We start from the raw sequence: 17,644 nt of genomic DNA on the forward strand, positions 1-17,644 counted from the left end.
TCACCAGTTCACAATGTCTGCTTTACATACCATCATCATCCAAGAAGAGTTAGTATCAACGAGCAATTCCTCATCCCTAAGAATTAAATAATTTTAGAAAAATCGCTAATGAGATTTCTACTGCAGGGTCTCTGATTCAGAATAAACATGTGACAGAAATAATGTGAGGAGCATCACATCATTTTTTATTTAAATGGCTTCTTTATTTAATAAAATTTGATAAGAATCTTTAATTAGCCTTTCTAACCTCTGCTTTCACTAGCAGCAGTAAATTGAGTGAGCAGTCTGTCCTTTGAGTAGATAAGCCTTAAAACAAGAACAAAGCAAGAATCAAAGTGTATAATCTACTGCATTAAGAACACTTAAGACTGCAGTTAACAGAATGTAAAAACAGTACTGCAATTTGGAAGCATTACCAATCTCTAACATTTTTAAAGTAACATTAATTCATTCAACAAATTTTGACTAAGTACCTGCTACAGGCCAGGCAGTGTTCTAGATGCTGGGAAATAAAACCTGAGTAAGAACTCCCTGTGATGCTCAACAAATTAATTTATCACTCAATTATTTGCATTTTAAACAGTAAATACTAAAAGTAAATTTTGTATAGGATCAAATTAGGTAAATTTTGCAAATAAAGATCAATAACTATGTTTTGACAATATTCAAAATCTATTTTGTGCATTTTCTCACTTTTTACAAGGATAATAATACACATCCTGAGTGCTTTGTATGTTTTATTTTAGACATCAAATAAGACAGTGAATGTAAAACACTTTAAAAAAAACAAAATGCTATAAAAATATAAGAGATACTAACATTGACAATTTCTTGCTTTGGTTAGGCATGATGGAGAGCTATTAATAATTTTTATACATATCGAATACCAACAATATCAAATTGAAAATAATTAACATTTTAATGGTAATTGAGTAATGTACTCATAATATGGCAAGTTAGGATGCAATTATTTTATTTCAACCTGAGCTGTGTCCACAGAGATTTAATTTAATTGGTCTGGTGTGGGCTTTTAGGAGTCAGGAGATTTCATAAGCACTCTGGGTGATTAATTTTTTTTAATTTAATAAAAATTGAATATATGAGGTGAGCAACATGATGATTTGATATACATATACACAGTAAAATGATTAGTACAGTCAAGCTAATTAACATATCACATAGTTTTTATTTATGTTATGTTATAAATATACAACTATATATAGTTACATATATAGTTGTGAGATATATTCATACCCATTCATACATTTCACAATTTCTTTATCCATTCATCCACTGACAAATACTTATGTCGTTTCCTTATCTCGGTGACTGCATCTTTTTTATACTAACAATGAAATATCAGGGGAAAAATAGCAAAGAAACAATTCCTTTTAAAATTAAATCCAAAAAAATAAAGCACTTAGGAATAAATCTGACCAAGGAGGTGAAAGACTTACATGCAGAGAACTACAAAACATTGATTAACGAAATTAAAGATGACTTAAAGAAATGGAAAGATATTCCATGCTCTTGGATTGGAAGAATTAATATTGTTAAAATGGCCATACTACCCAAAACAATTTACAGATTTAATGTGACCCTTATCAAACTACCCAGGACATTTTTTACAGAACTAGAATAAATAATCCTAAAATTTATATGGAATCACCAAAGACCCAGAATTGCCAAAGCAATACAGAAGAAAAAGAAAGAAGCTGGAGGAATAACCATCCCAGACTTCAGACAGTTACTACAGAGCTACAGTAATCAAAGCAGCATGGTATTGACATAAAAACAGACATATGGATCAATGAAGCAGAGTAGAGAGCCCAGATATAAACCCACAGACCTACAGTAAATTAATCTTCAATAAAGGAGGCAAGAATATACAATGGAGAAAAGACAGTCTCTTCAGCAAGTGGTGTTGGGAAAACTGGACAGCAGCATGTAAATCAATCAAGTTAGAATACTCCCTCACACCATACACAGAAATCAACTCAAAGTGGCTTAAGGACTTAAGTATAAGACAAGACACTATAAAGCATCCAGAAGAAAACACAGGCAAAACATTCTCTGACATAAACCTTACCAATGTTCTCCTAGGGCAGTCTATCCAAGCAATAGAAATAAAAGCAAAAATAAACAAATGGGACCTAATTAAACTTATAAGCTTTTGCACAGCAAAGGAAACCATAAGTGAAACAAAATGACAACCTGCAGAATGGGAGAAAATATTTGCAAATGATGCAACTGATAAGGAGTTAATTTCCAGAATATATAAACAACTCATACAACTTAATAACAAAAAAACAAACACCCAATCCAAAAATAAGGAGAAGTAGGCAGAAGATCTAAACAAGCAATTCTCCAATGAAGACATAAAAATGGCCATTAGGCACATAAAAAAAAGTTCAATATCATTATCAAAAAAATGCAAATCAAAACTACAATGAGGTATCAACTCATACCAGTCAGAATGGCTATCATCAAAAAGTCCACAAACCATAAATGCTGGAGAGGCTGTGGAGAAAAGGGAACCCTCCTACACTTTTGGTGGGAATGTAGGTTGGTGCAGCCATTATGGAAAACAGTATGGAGATTCCTCAAAAAAAACTAAAAATACACTTACCATATGATCAGCAATCCCACTCCTGGGCATCTATCTGGAGGGAACTTTAATTCAAAAAAGATGCATGCACCCAATGTTTATACCAGCACTATTTAATAGGCAACATGGAAACAACCTAAATGTCCATCAACAGATGACTGGATAAAGAAGCTGTAGTATATTTATATAATGGACTACTACTCCGTAATAAAAAATAGTAAAATAATGCCATTTGAAGCAACATGCATGGACCTGGAGAATGGCACTCTAACAAGTAAGGCAGAAAGAGAAAGAAAAACAACATATGATATCACTCATACGTGGAATCTAAAAAAAAAGAAGATACAAATGAACTTATTTACAAAACAGAAACAGGCTCACAGACACAGAAAGCAATCTTACGGTTACCAGGCTGGGGGGAAGTGGGTGGAAAGGGATAAATTTGGAGTTAGAGATTTGCAAATACTAACTACTATGTATAAAATAGATAAACAACAAGGTCCTACTGTAGAGTACAGGGAACTAAATTCAATATCTTGCAGTAACCTATAATGAAAAAGAACATGAAAACAAATATGTGTATGTATATGTATGATTGAAACATTATGCTGTACACCAGAAATTGACACAACATTGTAAACAGACTATACTTCAATTAAAAAAAAAACAAACAAATTTTACCATGACTCTTGGGAGGCTAACTGATGGGGAAGAGTGAGAGGAGAGAGGTGAGAACAAATTCTAAACATTTAGGAATAGATGTTCAGTATCTTTTGGGAACACAATGTTTTCCTAGCGTTCTTTTGATATAATATATTATATCAATATATTTTCTGAGAGGCAGCATTATGTGAGTACTGAAGTTCTACTGCCTGGGGTTGACTTCTGTCTTCATCACTTTTTATACATACCATAAAAATGTTAATCAAAACATGTTTTTCTTTTCAGGATTTTGCCACAAGTTTTCATACATAAACAGAAAAAAACTATAAATATCAAGATGCAAATATTGTTTAAAAACACATAATATATATTCTTAGAAATAGAGACTGTAGGCTTACACTCTAAATCTATTGTTTGGCTAGCTGACACCAGGTTCTCTCTTAAGAGTTGCTAAACAAGACAACAACAGACAATTACTTCAGGGGCTCTCTATTGACTTCAAAGTTGAGCGCAGTCCTCTGGCTCACCCCCAGGCCCATCAGTAGTTTTCTCCTTATTGCTAGCCTCGAAATTCTTAGTGATACCAACAAATCCCACAGTTCCAGCTATTACTATAACTCCATCCCCAAAACTACCAACCCCTGACCTTTACCTCTCTCTGTATTTGGCAAGACCTACATTTTTTAAATTGAGTAAGACGACGACTGTTATGAGAACTTTGAGGCCTTACTTTCCTACAGTCAGAATCATCACTCTCTACCTGCGTGGAGATGTCACCATAGAAGAGGAGTCTGCCACAAAATTATGGCAAAGATGAAACTGGTATTCAGCACTCCCACTACAGCTGCTTCCCTATTCCCTTTCTAGGTATCTCTCCGTAATAAACAGACTATTCCAAATATTAACCATTCCTCCCTATTTTAGGGCCTACCTGTTTTCCATTTTGTCTATGCCCTGCACTGTTTCTTAAAAACGGCATGACAGACCTTAATAAACATAAGAGGATGTTTATTCTCCAAACGCAGGTGCTTAGACTTGTAATAAAATTTAGAGGACATACAGTCTTCTTCCCGCACTAGAACTTCGGACTGTTAGATCCTAGAGGGTTGGCACCTACCTGTCTTCCTCATCCCGGCACACCAGGCTTTAGTGCCTGACACAAAGTTTGTTATTAAACTGAATAGATGTGGCCCATAATCGGCAACCTAGTTCCATGGTTTAATCCTATTACACCACTTACCAAACTGCTGAAATCTGTCCACGGATTCCACTTCTCAACTGGATGCCAAGATCCTCAAGTGCTGGGATCTTGTCTTTCTCACCAACTTGGTAAGTGTCCTATCTGTCGAAATTTAAAATGTGAAAGAAAAAAGTACGAGAAATAACAGAATTACTTTGCTGGACAGGCAGAAAATACTGACGCTAAAGCTCAGCGAAGATTCCAACTTCTTGAGCGTCAATCAAGCTTCGCGCGCAGGTTTCCTCAGCGAGTTAGGAGAGCGCCCTCCTCCAGCCCCGCTCATCGCCCCGCCCACTTCCGCTTCGCTCTTCTCCCGCCTCCCGGGGCCCTTACTTCCGCCTCAAGCTGCCAGCTGGGACCTGGCACCCTACTATCTATGCCTGCCCTTGTGCTGCCTGACTAAAAATACGGAAGAAAATAACTGCAATTAGAAAACTATTCTTACCATACTATCTGTAATTTTATTTTAGAGATATAAGTGCAAAAGCAGTAGCTATTTGTAACTTGCAGGCTCCGCCTAGCGTGCGCATCTGGGCCCGATTTTCAGGCAGTACCTTGGACAACAGCAACCTGGGAGGGCCCCCCTTGCGGAGGGAGACGTGGAGCGCAGACGCGCAGAGCGCCGCGGAGGAAGTGGGGTGGCTGGGCTGCCTTGGCGTGCGGTCTCGGTCCGGACCTGGTCCATCATGTAAGTGTTTGCTTTCCACCCGCCCGCGTCCCGGGCCCGCAGCCCGACCTTAACTCTCTCGTTCTCTTCGCCAGGTCGAAGGTTTCCTTTAAGATCACACTGACGTCGGACCCGCGGCTGCCGTACAAAGTGTAAGTAGCTCGGCCGCGGGGGCTTCCTATGGGCTGAGCGGGCCGAGCCTTCCAAACAGCGTCCACCTCTGCGGCCCGCATTCCTTTCCTGTCTCCCCGGAGCCTGTCCCCGATCCCACCCGATCTGACAGATCCTCTGAGTGTCAGCTGACCCGGGCGCGGGGTGTGCGGGGGTGTGTGACGGGAACGTTGCTGCTGCTCTCCCGTCGGAGCTCATTTGGGGGGTGATGGAGCGGGAGGACGTGGGACCGGGCTCTGGTGGTTTGCTGGGGTGCTTGAAACAGTCTGTATCTGTTCGTGACGAGAAAAGCCTTTCACCATTTGGACCAGCTGTTAGAGGAAGGAAGGTAATCGTTCCAGCCCAGGTTCCGTCATTACTAGAACGCTTGTTACCGTCGGACACCTGATTCTCGTTGAGTGTGATTCACGCGATAGTTTGGCTTCTCAAAGTGAAGAGATTATCCCCGTCTTTTCATCTCTGACTTCTTCCTTTACACTGGATTATTCCCATCAATGTGTCAACTGCCTCTAGAAAGAAAGACTGAGAAGGAGGGAGGGAGAAAGGGGAAGAGCGCCGGCGGCTCTAAGAGTGCCTGGGGCCTTCTTTCAGTTCACTTCGTTTGTAGTGACTGAATTTAGTAGCCACACCTGTGGTTCAGTGTGTGTGTGGTTCCGTGTACGTATAATCTCTATATGGGTTTGTGTATATAAAATATGCAAAGCATATGTTTGTGTTCGTGTAAGGATAATTATGTTTCCTGTTCTAAGTAATGGTAACCAGTCCTTGGGTACCGGTAAAAGCAGCTGAGATTTGTGGGAAAGCCTGCTTCAACATTTCGAGGCCACTTTTCACTTGTAAGGCAGGTAAACATGTACTTTGATAGAGAAACTTCCCTGAAGCTACTAATAGTTAAACTCTAGAAAGTATATTTCAGTTCTAGGTTGATTCTGGAGGATGTTCTTGTTTTTGTTTTGTTGTTTGTCGCTATTGCTCTTTGGTTATAGAAATGGTGAAATCAAACAATTTCTTTTATATACCGAAAACATTAAAAAGACCTGTGATTCTTTCAGTCTGATTCTCATCTTCCTCGCTTCCCACTTGTTCTCCTCCCCCTTTCCTTACTACCACCATCAATTAATTCAGGTTTCACCCATCCTTTCCCCAGATCAACAAGCGAGGCTTTTAAATCCTCCCAGCTCTAGCACACGTTCTGTTTTGTGCTTGGAATACAGTTTTGTGACTTCCACTTCTTGACAGCATCCTTTAATAACCAGAATTTCAACTCTGAAGATTTCTGTGCTGGTCCAGGAATTTCATCTCACCCTTCTCTCCTGTCTTACAGAAACGTTTTTCTTCTTTATAACACTTGTCAAGTTATGCCATAGTTCCATTTATGTGAAATATTTCTTTAAAAAATTTTGCCAGTTATCTACTTTAATCACTTTGTTATACAGGCTAGTTCCCATTTTTTCAAAACACCAATATGTAAGTGCTAGTTTTACAAAATGATACGACTGGTAACACAAGAATTTCAAATCTAGATAAGGCCTCTGATGTTGCAGTAACTCCCAGTCCCTCTGAAACTTTCTGCCAATTAGAACATGCACTATATGTTTTTATTTTATGTTCTATTGGATTTTCTTTGGACAGTCACAAATTTAATAGGTAGATAACAATGTTTATGAATATCAAGATGACATTTAATTATATGATACAAGGACATTTCTGACCTCTAGTCCAAAAGTGAATTGAAACCCCATGGTTTTCAAAGATCCCCTTTAGATGCAGGTTTTAGGGCAATGACTCTCAGGTTCTAAACTAAATAAACTGCAGAAATACTTGCAAAGTACTATTCCCTGCTTTGTAAACTTTCATGTTGTGAGTTTATTAGATAATTTTTAAACAAATGGCTATCCTTTAGAATTTTGTTTCTCTCTTTTTATTCTTATGAAAAAGGAAAGGGAAAAAATGGCGTCCATTTTTATTCTTTAACAATATTTTGGGGGAGTGGAGTAGGGTAGCCAAGAAATGTAGTCACACTTTTCTTACTGAAAGCCCTTGTAATGTGCTGTCAGATATAATGCTTTTTACATTCAGTAATCAATTTTTAGACTTAAGTGAAGAGGTGGTACCTAGTAGTAGATGTTACACAGTAGTGGTTGGTATTAAATCATTAAAGAATATACAGTGATGACAGGAAAGTTTCAAAGGGAAATGTTACATCAACTTGGACTACTGTACACAACTTCATGAAGAGGCTTATGATTCAATGATGCTTCCCCAGGTAGCCTCTTCTAATGAAAACGGTCACATTCCTCATGGGATGAAAAGGCATTGGAACTGGAGGTGGCAGAGTGCACTGAAGGCTGCAATAAAAGCCATCTCTGAAAACAAGTAGCAACCTACACACTAGACCTATTTGTATCAAAGTGTTAAACTTGTGCAAATCCACAGGTGTGTAGGTTATTCATTTTCAGGTGGAGTTGTGGGCACCTTCTCGGCTATAAGGCTGATTGCTTATTTATTTTTTTAAGAGGTAATGAACATAGTGTGCAATCAAAATAGCCAACCTCAGACTCAAAAGACCGCTTTGGCAAGGTCTGCTACAATAGCTGAAATAAGTAACAAAAGACTTTGTAGTATATCAGCCTTTTGAAAAATTCTTTTTAATTCTTGCAGACTCAGTGTTCCCGAAAGTACACCTTTCACAGCAGTCTTAAAGTTTGCAGCAGAAGAAGTAAGTATAGAAATTGGAACAACCTGTAGAGAATGCACTCTGGCAGTATATCTCAGAAATCTGCATGCATCCTGACCCACCACTTCCAAGTGGGCTCATTACTAGATGAACACTGTCAAAAAATTAAGCCTTACTTTATAGATAAAAGTAAGTTGAGGCTCACAGAGATAAGCGTGAATTAAACAAGTTGACACATGAATTTATTGTAACCATTAAAAACTATAAGGGGAATTTTTATTGAAAATGAGAAGGTGGTAATACACAAAGTTTTTCAAAAACAACATTATATCACACTGTATTCTGTATGCTTATATTTTTACTAGCTTTGATTCTAGAATTTACTATATATTTATAATTTTTCATTTTTTTCTCCATAAGCATATGGACAGTCAGTAAAATCCATTGTTTTTAAAAGTGTTTTTAAAAATATATTTGGGTTTTTGTTTTTAAGAAATAAAATTTTTCTGTCTAAAATTTTCATCAGAGACATCTATAAAGTAACTCTTTGGACATGACAATTAGAAGAGAAGCTTGGTCTGGTGGAAATGGCACCAAAACTGTGACTTTGGACTTGGGGTACCTCTTTTAACTGTCATAATTATCTGTGTGACATGGGCAAGCCCCTCAATTTCTCTCTTCCTTAAATTTCTTAATCTTTAAAATGGAAATGGTTAATGCCTACCCTTCCTGTATGATTAAGTGATTTTGAGTAAAAATATATAAACATTTAGTAAAATGCTGTGGAGTTAAAAGCACAATACAGTGCAGAGTAACCCAACTCCAAATATTTTCGTTTGAAATATTCAGAAAAGTTTATAGTCATAGAAAAGATGTAATTAAATACAGAAGAAACCAGCTTACCCAAGAATCCTGCTCTGTATTGAAGGGATTAATGGAAAAATAGCCAGCCAGTGTTCATATCTCCTTGTAAACTATTGTCAGGGACCACTGACATCATTCATCACTCATTCAGGATTAAACTGAAAAGTGGTATCATTTGCTTTATTGTCAGTTTTGATGTATCCTTCATGCAGAAAGAATAAGTAAAAAGAGATGGGGAACAAATCTCTTTCCAGCATCATCATTACTTTTCGCTACAGGGATCACTTGGTTGAAATACCCTGGTTTGGGGCCCAGCAGATCGCACAGATTCTAATTGAAGAAGTAGATCCATTTATGCTATAATTAATATTTATTATTAAATTTTGTAATGATTTTGTAGTGTGTCCTTTATAAGGCAAAAGCATTGTGATCTTGTTCTTCTAATAAAAACCTATGAAAATCCTAACAGACGTGCAATGGAAAATGAACGAATTTCATACAACCACATGTATCGATTAAGATTTTAACGCACCTTATTAATTATAAGTCACGAGTGTTAACAAACTTAGAAAGGTTCTGACTTTAAGGCCACAGTGAGAAGGCTTTTCAAAGATGACAATGTAGAATCTTCTAGTAAGAACAGGAGTTGACGAGAAAAGAAGTCCTTGGCTATAAATCCCCAATAAAATTCTCTGAATAAAAAGTAAAATAAAATTCTCCAAAACATGACTAGGCATTTATGTCAATAATGAGTTGTCAAAGCCTGAGAAGAGCCTCTTAATCTCCTAAATTGTAAGACACATGGGATTTGAGGTAGAAATAAATGAAAACTGAGGAGCACCCAATATACTTGCGTCCAGGAGCAAGTTTGTCAGTACTGGACGTAGGACAGAAGTGCTGTTACTGCATGGACATCACTAGTGATGCTTCCCCACACTTGAGTTTAACCATTGATTCTCCCTGCTGGTTAAAGAAAAAGTTGTCTACAGTTGCTTTTGATTTTTAATGTCATAAGATACGTTGCCAATAAGAAAATGCACAGTTTATCGTAAAATGGACATAACTAAGAGTAACAACTAGAAACTTTGTAATGATGAAATTTTAGAAATCTGAGATTTCCTATAATTAATTTAGGTGTTTAATCAAAGTTTTCATAAGTATTACAACCTCTATAAGATCTTTGAAGTATTTTCAAATTTATTTATTGAAGTACATTTTGAAGTTACTTTAGGTTTATTTAAAATTTTTAAAACTGTAAGAAGACACTTACAGTTAAGAATGTAGTTGTATGGACAGTAGAATTATTTGTGTTTTAGGTACCTGAGCCTGCAACAAGTAACTGAATGAACTAATGAGGACATGAACACACTTCAACAAATGCCAGTTGCTAGAGCATTAAGAGAATTCCACCTTTTAGCTTCCAATAAGTCCCATACCACGTTTCGTTGATTCACAAAGCACTGCTTTTTACACCTCTGAAAGCAGATGGGCTGCCCATCAGGACTGGCACTGTGGCCGTCACATAACTGTCTGGTTGACATCACCTGCGCCCACTTGTACTTAGAGTTATTTCCTGGTGGCATAATTGGACTGTTACAATCCCACGAGATTTAAGTCAACATACCATTTGAGAATTTGAGGAAGGAGTATGAGCCTCGGTTGGCCTCTTATTAAACACGAGAGAACATTTGTTTGAACAGTACTATTTCTACAAAGAAATGTTAGGAATATTCTAAGCAGCTTTTTGCTTTTATTTTTGCTTATGCCTGAGTGTTATATACGACAAAAGTAAATCATGTCTTAAGTGTGAAAGAGTAAAATTGAGTCAGAGATTTATTGACCATTTTTCTCTTTTTGCAGTACATAAAATAAGTCCATTTTATAGTCTGTGGTGTCCGAGATGCAATGAAATGCCATATTTAGAGAACAATGTTTTTTTAAAATAAAGCAAATTAATAGTACTTTCTTTGATGATGCTACTTATCCTAAAAGATTAATCACCTTTAGAATTAGAGAATTGATTATATGTGCCCTATCCTTGCTGACCACCTTTTGTAATTAGCATTATTGTATATATTTTTTTCTTTTACTCTAGTTTAAAGTTCCTGCAGCAACAAGTGCAATTATTACCAATGGTAAGAATTCATTTTAAAACTGTTTATTACCTTCGAGTTACAGAAATTGTTTCAAAGAAAGCAAATCAGTTAAAACTGATCTAAATACAAAAAGGCCAAAATTTATTTCATCATGAATGTTACTCACAATTGTAAACACTAAGGCAGGGTTATTGTCCATAATTGTCTCTTTCAGTTTTGTTGTTTTTTGGGGAGGTGGGGGCTTTTGGTATATAGTACAGCACTTTATAATATCTTGTGTCCTTACAACTTCATGCCAAATTATTACTGAAAATAACAACTTTTATGTAACAGGGGTTTTGTTTTGTTTTTTAATAAATTATATTGGTAAATGCTTTTAGAATACAGGCAGATAAGCAGGAATGTACCTTTGCTGTACCTTGTCTTACTGCTTTCCTGATAGAAAACAATTTCTTATAGGCTTGCAATAGTGAGTATTTTATACATTAAATTTTGAATATCTTATGATATTACTACTACTTAGGTGTGATGGTACTAGCCCTGTGAGAAAATACTGAAGTAAGACAAGGAATAAAGATTGCAGGGAGGGCTTAACTGTCGTTCAAGAATACAAAGGACTATTCACAGGTCCTGGTGAGTGGTTCATGTTCAGTTAAGATGGACTAAGGAAAGAAGACGGCCTTAAATGTGCAGTAGTGTGGGTTTGTTTAGACGTATGAGAGTGTCTCGGAATTCTCCGACATTCTGCGTGCTAGCTGTCACACTGAAGTGTGTCTGTATTTGGAAGAGAGCTAGCCTACTTTTCTGGAAAGTTTTAGATTTACAAACGGATAGTTGTTGGGAAAGTGCTTTGTAAATCTGTATCAAGTGTCAGTGAAAGTTAATGACTTTGTGGGCTCTCCAGCTATAAGATTCAATGCTTCAAAACAATATTTAAATGATTAATGACATACCTAAGGTGTTTTGGCTTCATTTTTCACTGGGGTGGCCTAATAGAATAAAAAACTATCTTCTGTCAAGATCATTGTGTTGACAGATGTCCTTGTCTAATTCAGCAATGTGTGTAAATGTGCAATAGAGGTTTCAGCATAACTTACCTGAAAGATTGTCATTTATGTTCTCAGTTGAATCGTTTAGCTTGTATCACTATTTTGGCCCATTTCTTGTTACTATTAAAGCACTTTAGCTTCAGAAATAACTTAGATGATTTTACAACATATTTTCTAGATGGAATAGGAATAAATCCTGCACAGACTGCCGGTGAGTGTCTGAAACCCATGGAAGGTGTGGGTGAGGTTGTATGTCAATTAATACTAAATATTTAATTCATCCTTATTAGACTTGGTAGGATTTTGCCAGGATAACAGCCGAGTTTGAGACATTACATAGCAGTGTTTACAAATGTGTTTGAATAATTTGTTTCATTGTATGTATCAGTTATGTATGCTTTTGGCTACAAGAGAGAGAAAACCTAACTAATACACATTCAAGGTATTTAATTAGTACGTGTAACAAAAAGTCTGAAGGTAAGAGTGTGCTCTTATGGGAATGATTTTGACCTCCCTCGTAAGGTAGTTGTGAGGTAGGACTGAGAAGTGTTTCAGAGTTGGCATTTCTCACAGTCAGCATTCACTAAGTGCTAGCTATCAGTATTTTAAAGCAGCACAGTCATTTAAACTTCAAGGGGCTTAGTCTATACTCAGCCTTTCAAACTGTTAACGTGATACAGTGCTAACAAGCGGGAAGGGGGAAAGCAGTCTTAACCTTTTTAACAGCTAGTTGTGTATTTCCTTTAGATGTACTTCCGTAGCTTATAATCCGATTATAATATTTTGAAAGTAAGCATGATTTAATATTACGTTACCTCAATCTTGAGAAGTAGTTATTTTTAAGTTACTATATTTTAAAATACTTCTACAAAGTTATATTGTCCTCTTAGGTCCTGAGATTGAAAGTTAGCCACAGAGCAAATAAAGAGGGATTTCAGATAATAATTTTTTTTCACATTGATTGGTGGTTTTAAAATATATAATTTTATTAAATCCAAAGGGCTATTTTTTGAAAATTATGAGCCATTTTGTTGTATAGATGTCTTTAAACTTAGCTTCATAGGTCTTGCCTTTTCTTATTCTAGAAGGGTTCGGAAGTCTGTATTAATTTGAATTACTGCTGACTTTAACATGATGCCTGTTGTATTACCCTTGAAAATGGAATTGTGTGCATCATGGGGTATGAAGAATCCAAACCCAAAATAGCTCAGGGTTTCTCAACTGTTGTCACTTGTGGTAATTTAGATTTATTATTTTTTCTGTCCTTGAATGTTTCATTGTGTATGAAAACAAGGACTGATGGTTAAAGTAATTTATGTTGCCATTTGATGATTGTATTTGTTAGTATTTCCTTGGGTAGTGTTCTTATTTAAAATTTTCAGACATTTGTTGGCTTGTTGACTATGTGAGAGAAATAGGAACAAGACTTAAGAAGCCTGCAATTGGGTTTTAATGATATTTAAGCTTTGTACCTACTTTACACTGCTTTGTTTCCTTTGTATAATAATTGTTGGAATGTTAAGATAACATGTCACTTTTTAAATACCTAACTTTTTGTTTCGTTTGTTTGTATAGGAAATGTTTTTCTAAAGCATGGTTCAGAACTGCGAATAATTCCTAGGGATCGTGTTGGAAGTTGTTAATATCTGCTGCTTGGAATATACGGTTACCTTTCCAAATAAATATTGGTGTTATTATCATTGTAAAATTGGAATCAGGATTTAAAGCACTGTGGAAACACTGGTAGTAGATACAGGAATGCAGGGTGACTCTCCGTCCCTTCCTGTGATTCACACTCCTTGCGTGAAGAGGAGACAAGCCGGCAGCGAGGTGTCATCGCCACAGGAGAGCATGGGCTTTCATGGGCTTTCGTTGCTGCCTCACAGCACACGCAGGTGGTTCGCTGGGGGGAAGTGGGTTATCCAGCTGTGTTTCATAACTGGAGGATGCATCTGATAAATTGTTTGGGGGAAAATTTGAAAATTAAAATTTACTGAATATTATTCTATTTGTCTTTGAGTTAAAAATGTGAAAAGATTATGGATCTGCACAGGGCATTTTGCTTGAGAGCATCTGACTTACACAAAAATAGTTGATTCTTCATTATATATCGTTGATGATAAAGGATTGTGTCAGTGAATACTTAACGATGTGAAGTTTTTATCATTTATCTTGTTTTTAAGTTTCAAATGTCATGTGTTCATATAAATTCTAATTTCATATCTAAGAGCCAAGAATTGAGTGTTTGATCTGGCCGATATGTGTAGAATTGATATCCCACACCGAAGAGCTTTAGCTGTGATCTTGCAGAATCCAGTGCTTGTGAAGGTGAGAATGGAAAGTAAAGTAGAAGCATCGGTTGCTGAATTACGCATTCCTTTATCGATCTCTTTTAATACAATCTTGAAAACGGGAATCCTCAAGAAACCTTCATCTCTTTGAGGATAATATTTCTAAATAACTTTCAGGGAGGAGGTGTTGTAGGAGGATCTGAAGTTCACAGCAGAGCTCAAGGCAACGCTAATTGAAGTGCTAACTAAACACACTTAGTGCAGACCCAACATTTAAGGAGGCGTTAAGATTAGTTACTGGAGGAATGAGAAGCCAGAAGGGAAGATGGGGAAGCCCAGCTGCCCAGTCTTCTAGTAGGAAGGAAAGAAAAAACCCAAAAGTGAAGGGGAGCCGAAAGCTGTAACAGTGTCAGAAAAGGCCAGACTGCAGACAAAACTGCAAGGGCTGCTTTCGGAAGAACTGAGGGACAGCAAAGTTCTTGATGTTGTTATAAGGAGCAGAAGGCACTGAGAGAAAGCGAAGCGTAAGCCTTGTCAACAGACAGATTTCAAAACTCCCCTTAGGAGAACCCAAAGAATGATATGCATAAGGGAAGATTGTGCCCGTAGAGAAGACATCAGCATCTTTGCAAATCTTGAAAGGTGAATCAGACATCTCACAGTGATTCAGAACCAGTGCTTGACTTGCCATATTCGAGATGGTGAGCTGTGGTGGCAGGCCTGTGTCTGTCTGGCTCTTCCTAGGCCTGCTAATGTAGGCTTTCGATAAATTCTTGTTGAATTATTCATGAGTAAAGTATCTCTAAGATCAGTTTTTATCTAAGCATGCATAGGCCCTTGGTTCATTGGGAAAAAATATTACGCAGCAGAATCAGTATCTGAGGGTGATGGTTAAGTTTAAGAAACTAACTAGAATTGTTCATATATTTGACAGATGAACAGCAGGGTTCTGAATTGTAAGCAAAAAAAAAATGTGCTGAGGAAGAAAAGTATACTGCTAATGCTTGGGGAACTTTTTAATTTTATATACAAGATCTGATGCTTAAAGATCCCTGGTCCTTCACAACATTAAACTCAGTTAACCAGAAATTTATGAATATCCATTCCTTGAATTGTATGCTTTATTTAGATTTCCCTCCATTCTGTTTCTAGCACAAAATCCTGTCCCACTGTGTTATATGGATAAGTTTTATGATGTCCTGTACCATAATTTGTTTAATGCTTTTGTTCTTTGGCTTGAAAATTTTATTGCGGTAAGTTCTTAAAAACGTTTCCTTAAAGAACTAGACATTTTGTTATTAAATAAATGTGATCTGTAACTTTGTGCAGAACGTTTTGAAGTATTCAGTTTAAATGTTTTATTGATACATAATTAATATCTTATGAAAATACATTTTCTTTTACCATAAATCCTATTGTCTACTCATTATTAAAGCACTTAATTAGCACATCTGTTGAGCGAGTGTATAACAAATGTAGCAAAAAACAAAGCAGCAAAGGGCAAAGATGGTTAATGGCTATAGCTCTTAGAAATGAGAATGTATTTCCAAATGCCAGTCCATTTTCAGAGGCACCATGTTCTTATGCCTCCTTGTCTTCGCTTTCTGTTTCTCTGCCTGCAAAACCTCAGGTTCCTTCAAGTGTAAAAGCCTTTGAGCCTCTCCTCACCCCTCCCAGGCAGAGTTAGGTGTTCAGCTGTCTAAGCATTTTGTACATTAGAGCAGTTATTAAGCACAGAAGCACATTTCTGATTTAAACTGTAAATTTTATAAAAGCATAAGATCATGACTGAAACTGGGCTTCCAGATTGCCTTGCCTGTGACAGATAGTAAGTATAATTGAAAGACTGTAAAAGAACGAAAACTTCGACAATTTCAGCTCTGTGTCTCGTACCTGGTAACTTCTTCAGCCAGCATGTTGGGTGAGCCAGTATGCCCGTATTCCTCACCACACCTATAGCAGGGAATTTGCCCTGGCTCAGAAATGAATTAATCACTTTCATAGGTGTAAAACATTATCCCAATTTTTTAACAAATACGTATTAATCTTTAGCTATATTATGGATAATGGTAAATACTGGAGATGAGGTGTGATTGAGTCATTTCTTTTCCTTGGGCTCTAAAATTTATACATTTCAAAAACAGCAAAATCTACCAACTGACGTAATTACATGGAAGTGAAATGCGTGTCAAAACTTCAGTGTTGAGCGTGGCGCTAGGAAACTTGCATACATTATCTCACTTAATCCTTAGTCTTCATAAACTGCCATGTTCATTTTTTCTCTTTATACCGTTTAGGGTGGGGGCAAGATTTAAGTTAATGTGTCCAGAGTTACAGTGAGATTGGCTCCTAGATCTAGGTGACTGGAATCCACACCAAGTCATTGCATGTTGGCCACCATTTTCCCTAGAATTATATTGGGATATTTTTCCAAAAAGAAAAAAAGATATCTCTGGAAAGGGTCTCCTGGCTTGCTGTTGAACATTTCTGTAATCTCACTTTGAAGAACTGAACATTAAATAAAAAATAAACTACATAAGCACACTTACAGACTCTTTTAGTAAATATATGTACTTAGAACTACAAAGAGAATCGTGAACATTTGAAAAGCAGATTTATGGCCCTATTACCAACTTTGCTATATAGACGGGTGTTATAATTCTGTCTGGATGCAGAACACTGGCCAAGGTTGGCAGACAAATGCAGAGAGCAGTCCTTTGGCATAAATCTGATTTTCTGGCAGAACTTGTTAGCATTGTAAAGCTGTTATTAAGTGCATATGATGATGCTACGTCATGTTAGTATTTGTCTGGCTGAGTAACCCTGGATTTAATAAATTCTTAAATGCACAATTTACAACTGATGAGCTGTTTGAGAAAAAAAAAAAAAGCTGATGTCAGCGCCACAAACATTTTGGTGTTTTAAGTGGAGATGCTAACTTCTGTGACTTTCTAGATAAGTGTATGGACAGATTAGGGCTCTAAGTTATCCTTAGCTGTGCACGTTATGGAGGAATGACACATAAGAGATCATGACTAAACAAATGAGTGAATTGCAGAGGTCTTAATCCTTTGTGACCACTGCAAGAAATCCATATTACCTGCCAGACTGTTTTATTCAACGTTCTCAGTTTTGGCATACTGTTAGAAGCAGCTTAAAAAAATATTTATTGAACAAGTAAATAATTTATTGTTTCTTTTGATATTTGGGAGGGATTCAGCTGGCACTTTGAGCCTTAAACCTAAAGTCTTGTAAAGGAATGAACCCTGTTAACTTCTTTGTTCCTGAAAAAGTGCACATGGACATCAGGTCATTTAT

General features: G+C 36.7%; 1 protein-coding gene and 1 long non-coding RNA gene across 4 annotated transcripts in view; one reads left to right on the plus strand and one right to left on the minus strand.

Moving 5' to 3' along the window:
• LOC140701108 (uncharacterized) overlaps positions 1-4,781 on the minus strand; it is a 63,012-nt gene extending 58,231 nt beyond the window's left edge. For all 3 annotated transcript variants that reach the window (XR_012079948.1, XR_012079947.1, XR_012079949.1), the window contains exons 1-2: positions 4,666-4,781; positions 4,512-4,613 (exon numbers count right to left, since the gene is read on the minus strand). This is a non-coding gene — a long non-coding RNA (uncharacterized lncRNA). The remainder of the gene's footprint in view (positions 1-4,511; positions 4,614-4,665) is intronic.
• A 298-nt stretch (positions 4,782-5,079) lies between these two features.
• On the plus strand, positions 5,080-15,657 carry UFM1 (ubiquitin fold modifier 1). The gene is made up of 6 exons (XM_015244321.3): positions 5,080-5,199; positions 5,274-5,330; positions 8,011-8,068; positions 10,986-11,025; positions 12,214-12,246; positions 13,611-15,657. Coding segments are annotated over exons 1-6 (258 nt in total). The 5' UTR covers positions 5,080-5,197; the 3' UTR covers positions 13,679-15,657.
• The last annotated feature ends 1,987 nt before the right edge of the window (positions 15,658-17,644 follow it).

The sequence above is a fragment of the Vicugna pacos genome, chromosome 14 (assembly GCF_048564905.1).
Source record: "Vicugna pacos chromosome 14, VicPac4, whole genome shotgun sequence".
NCBI classification, from domain to species: Eukaryota; Metazoa; Chordata; class Mammalia; order Artiodactyla; family Camelidae; genus Vicugna; species Vicugna pacos.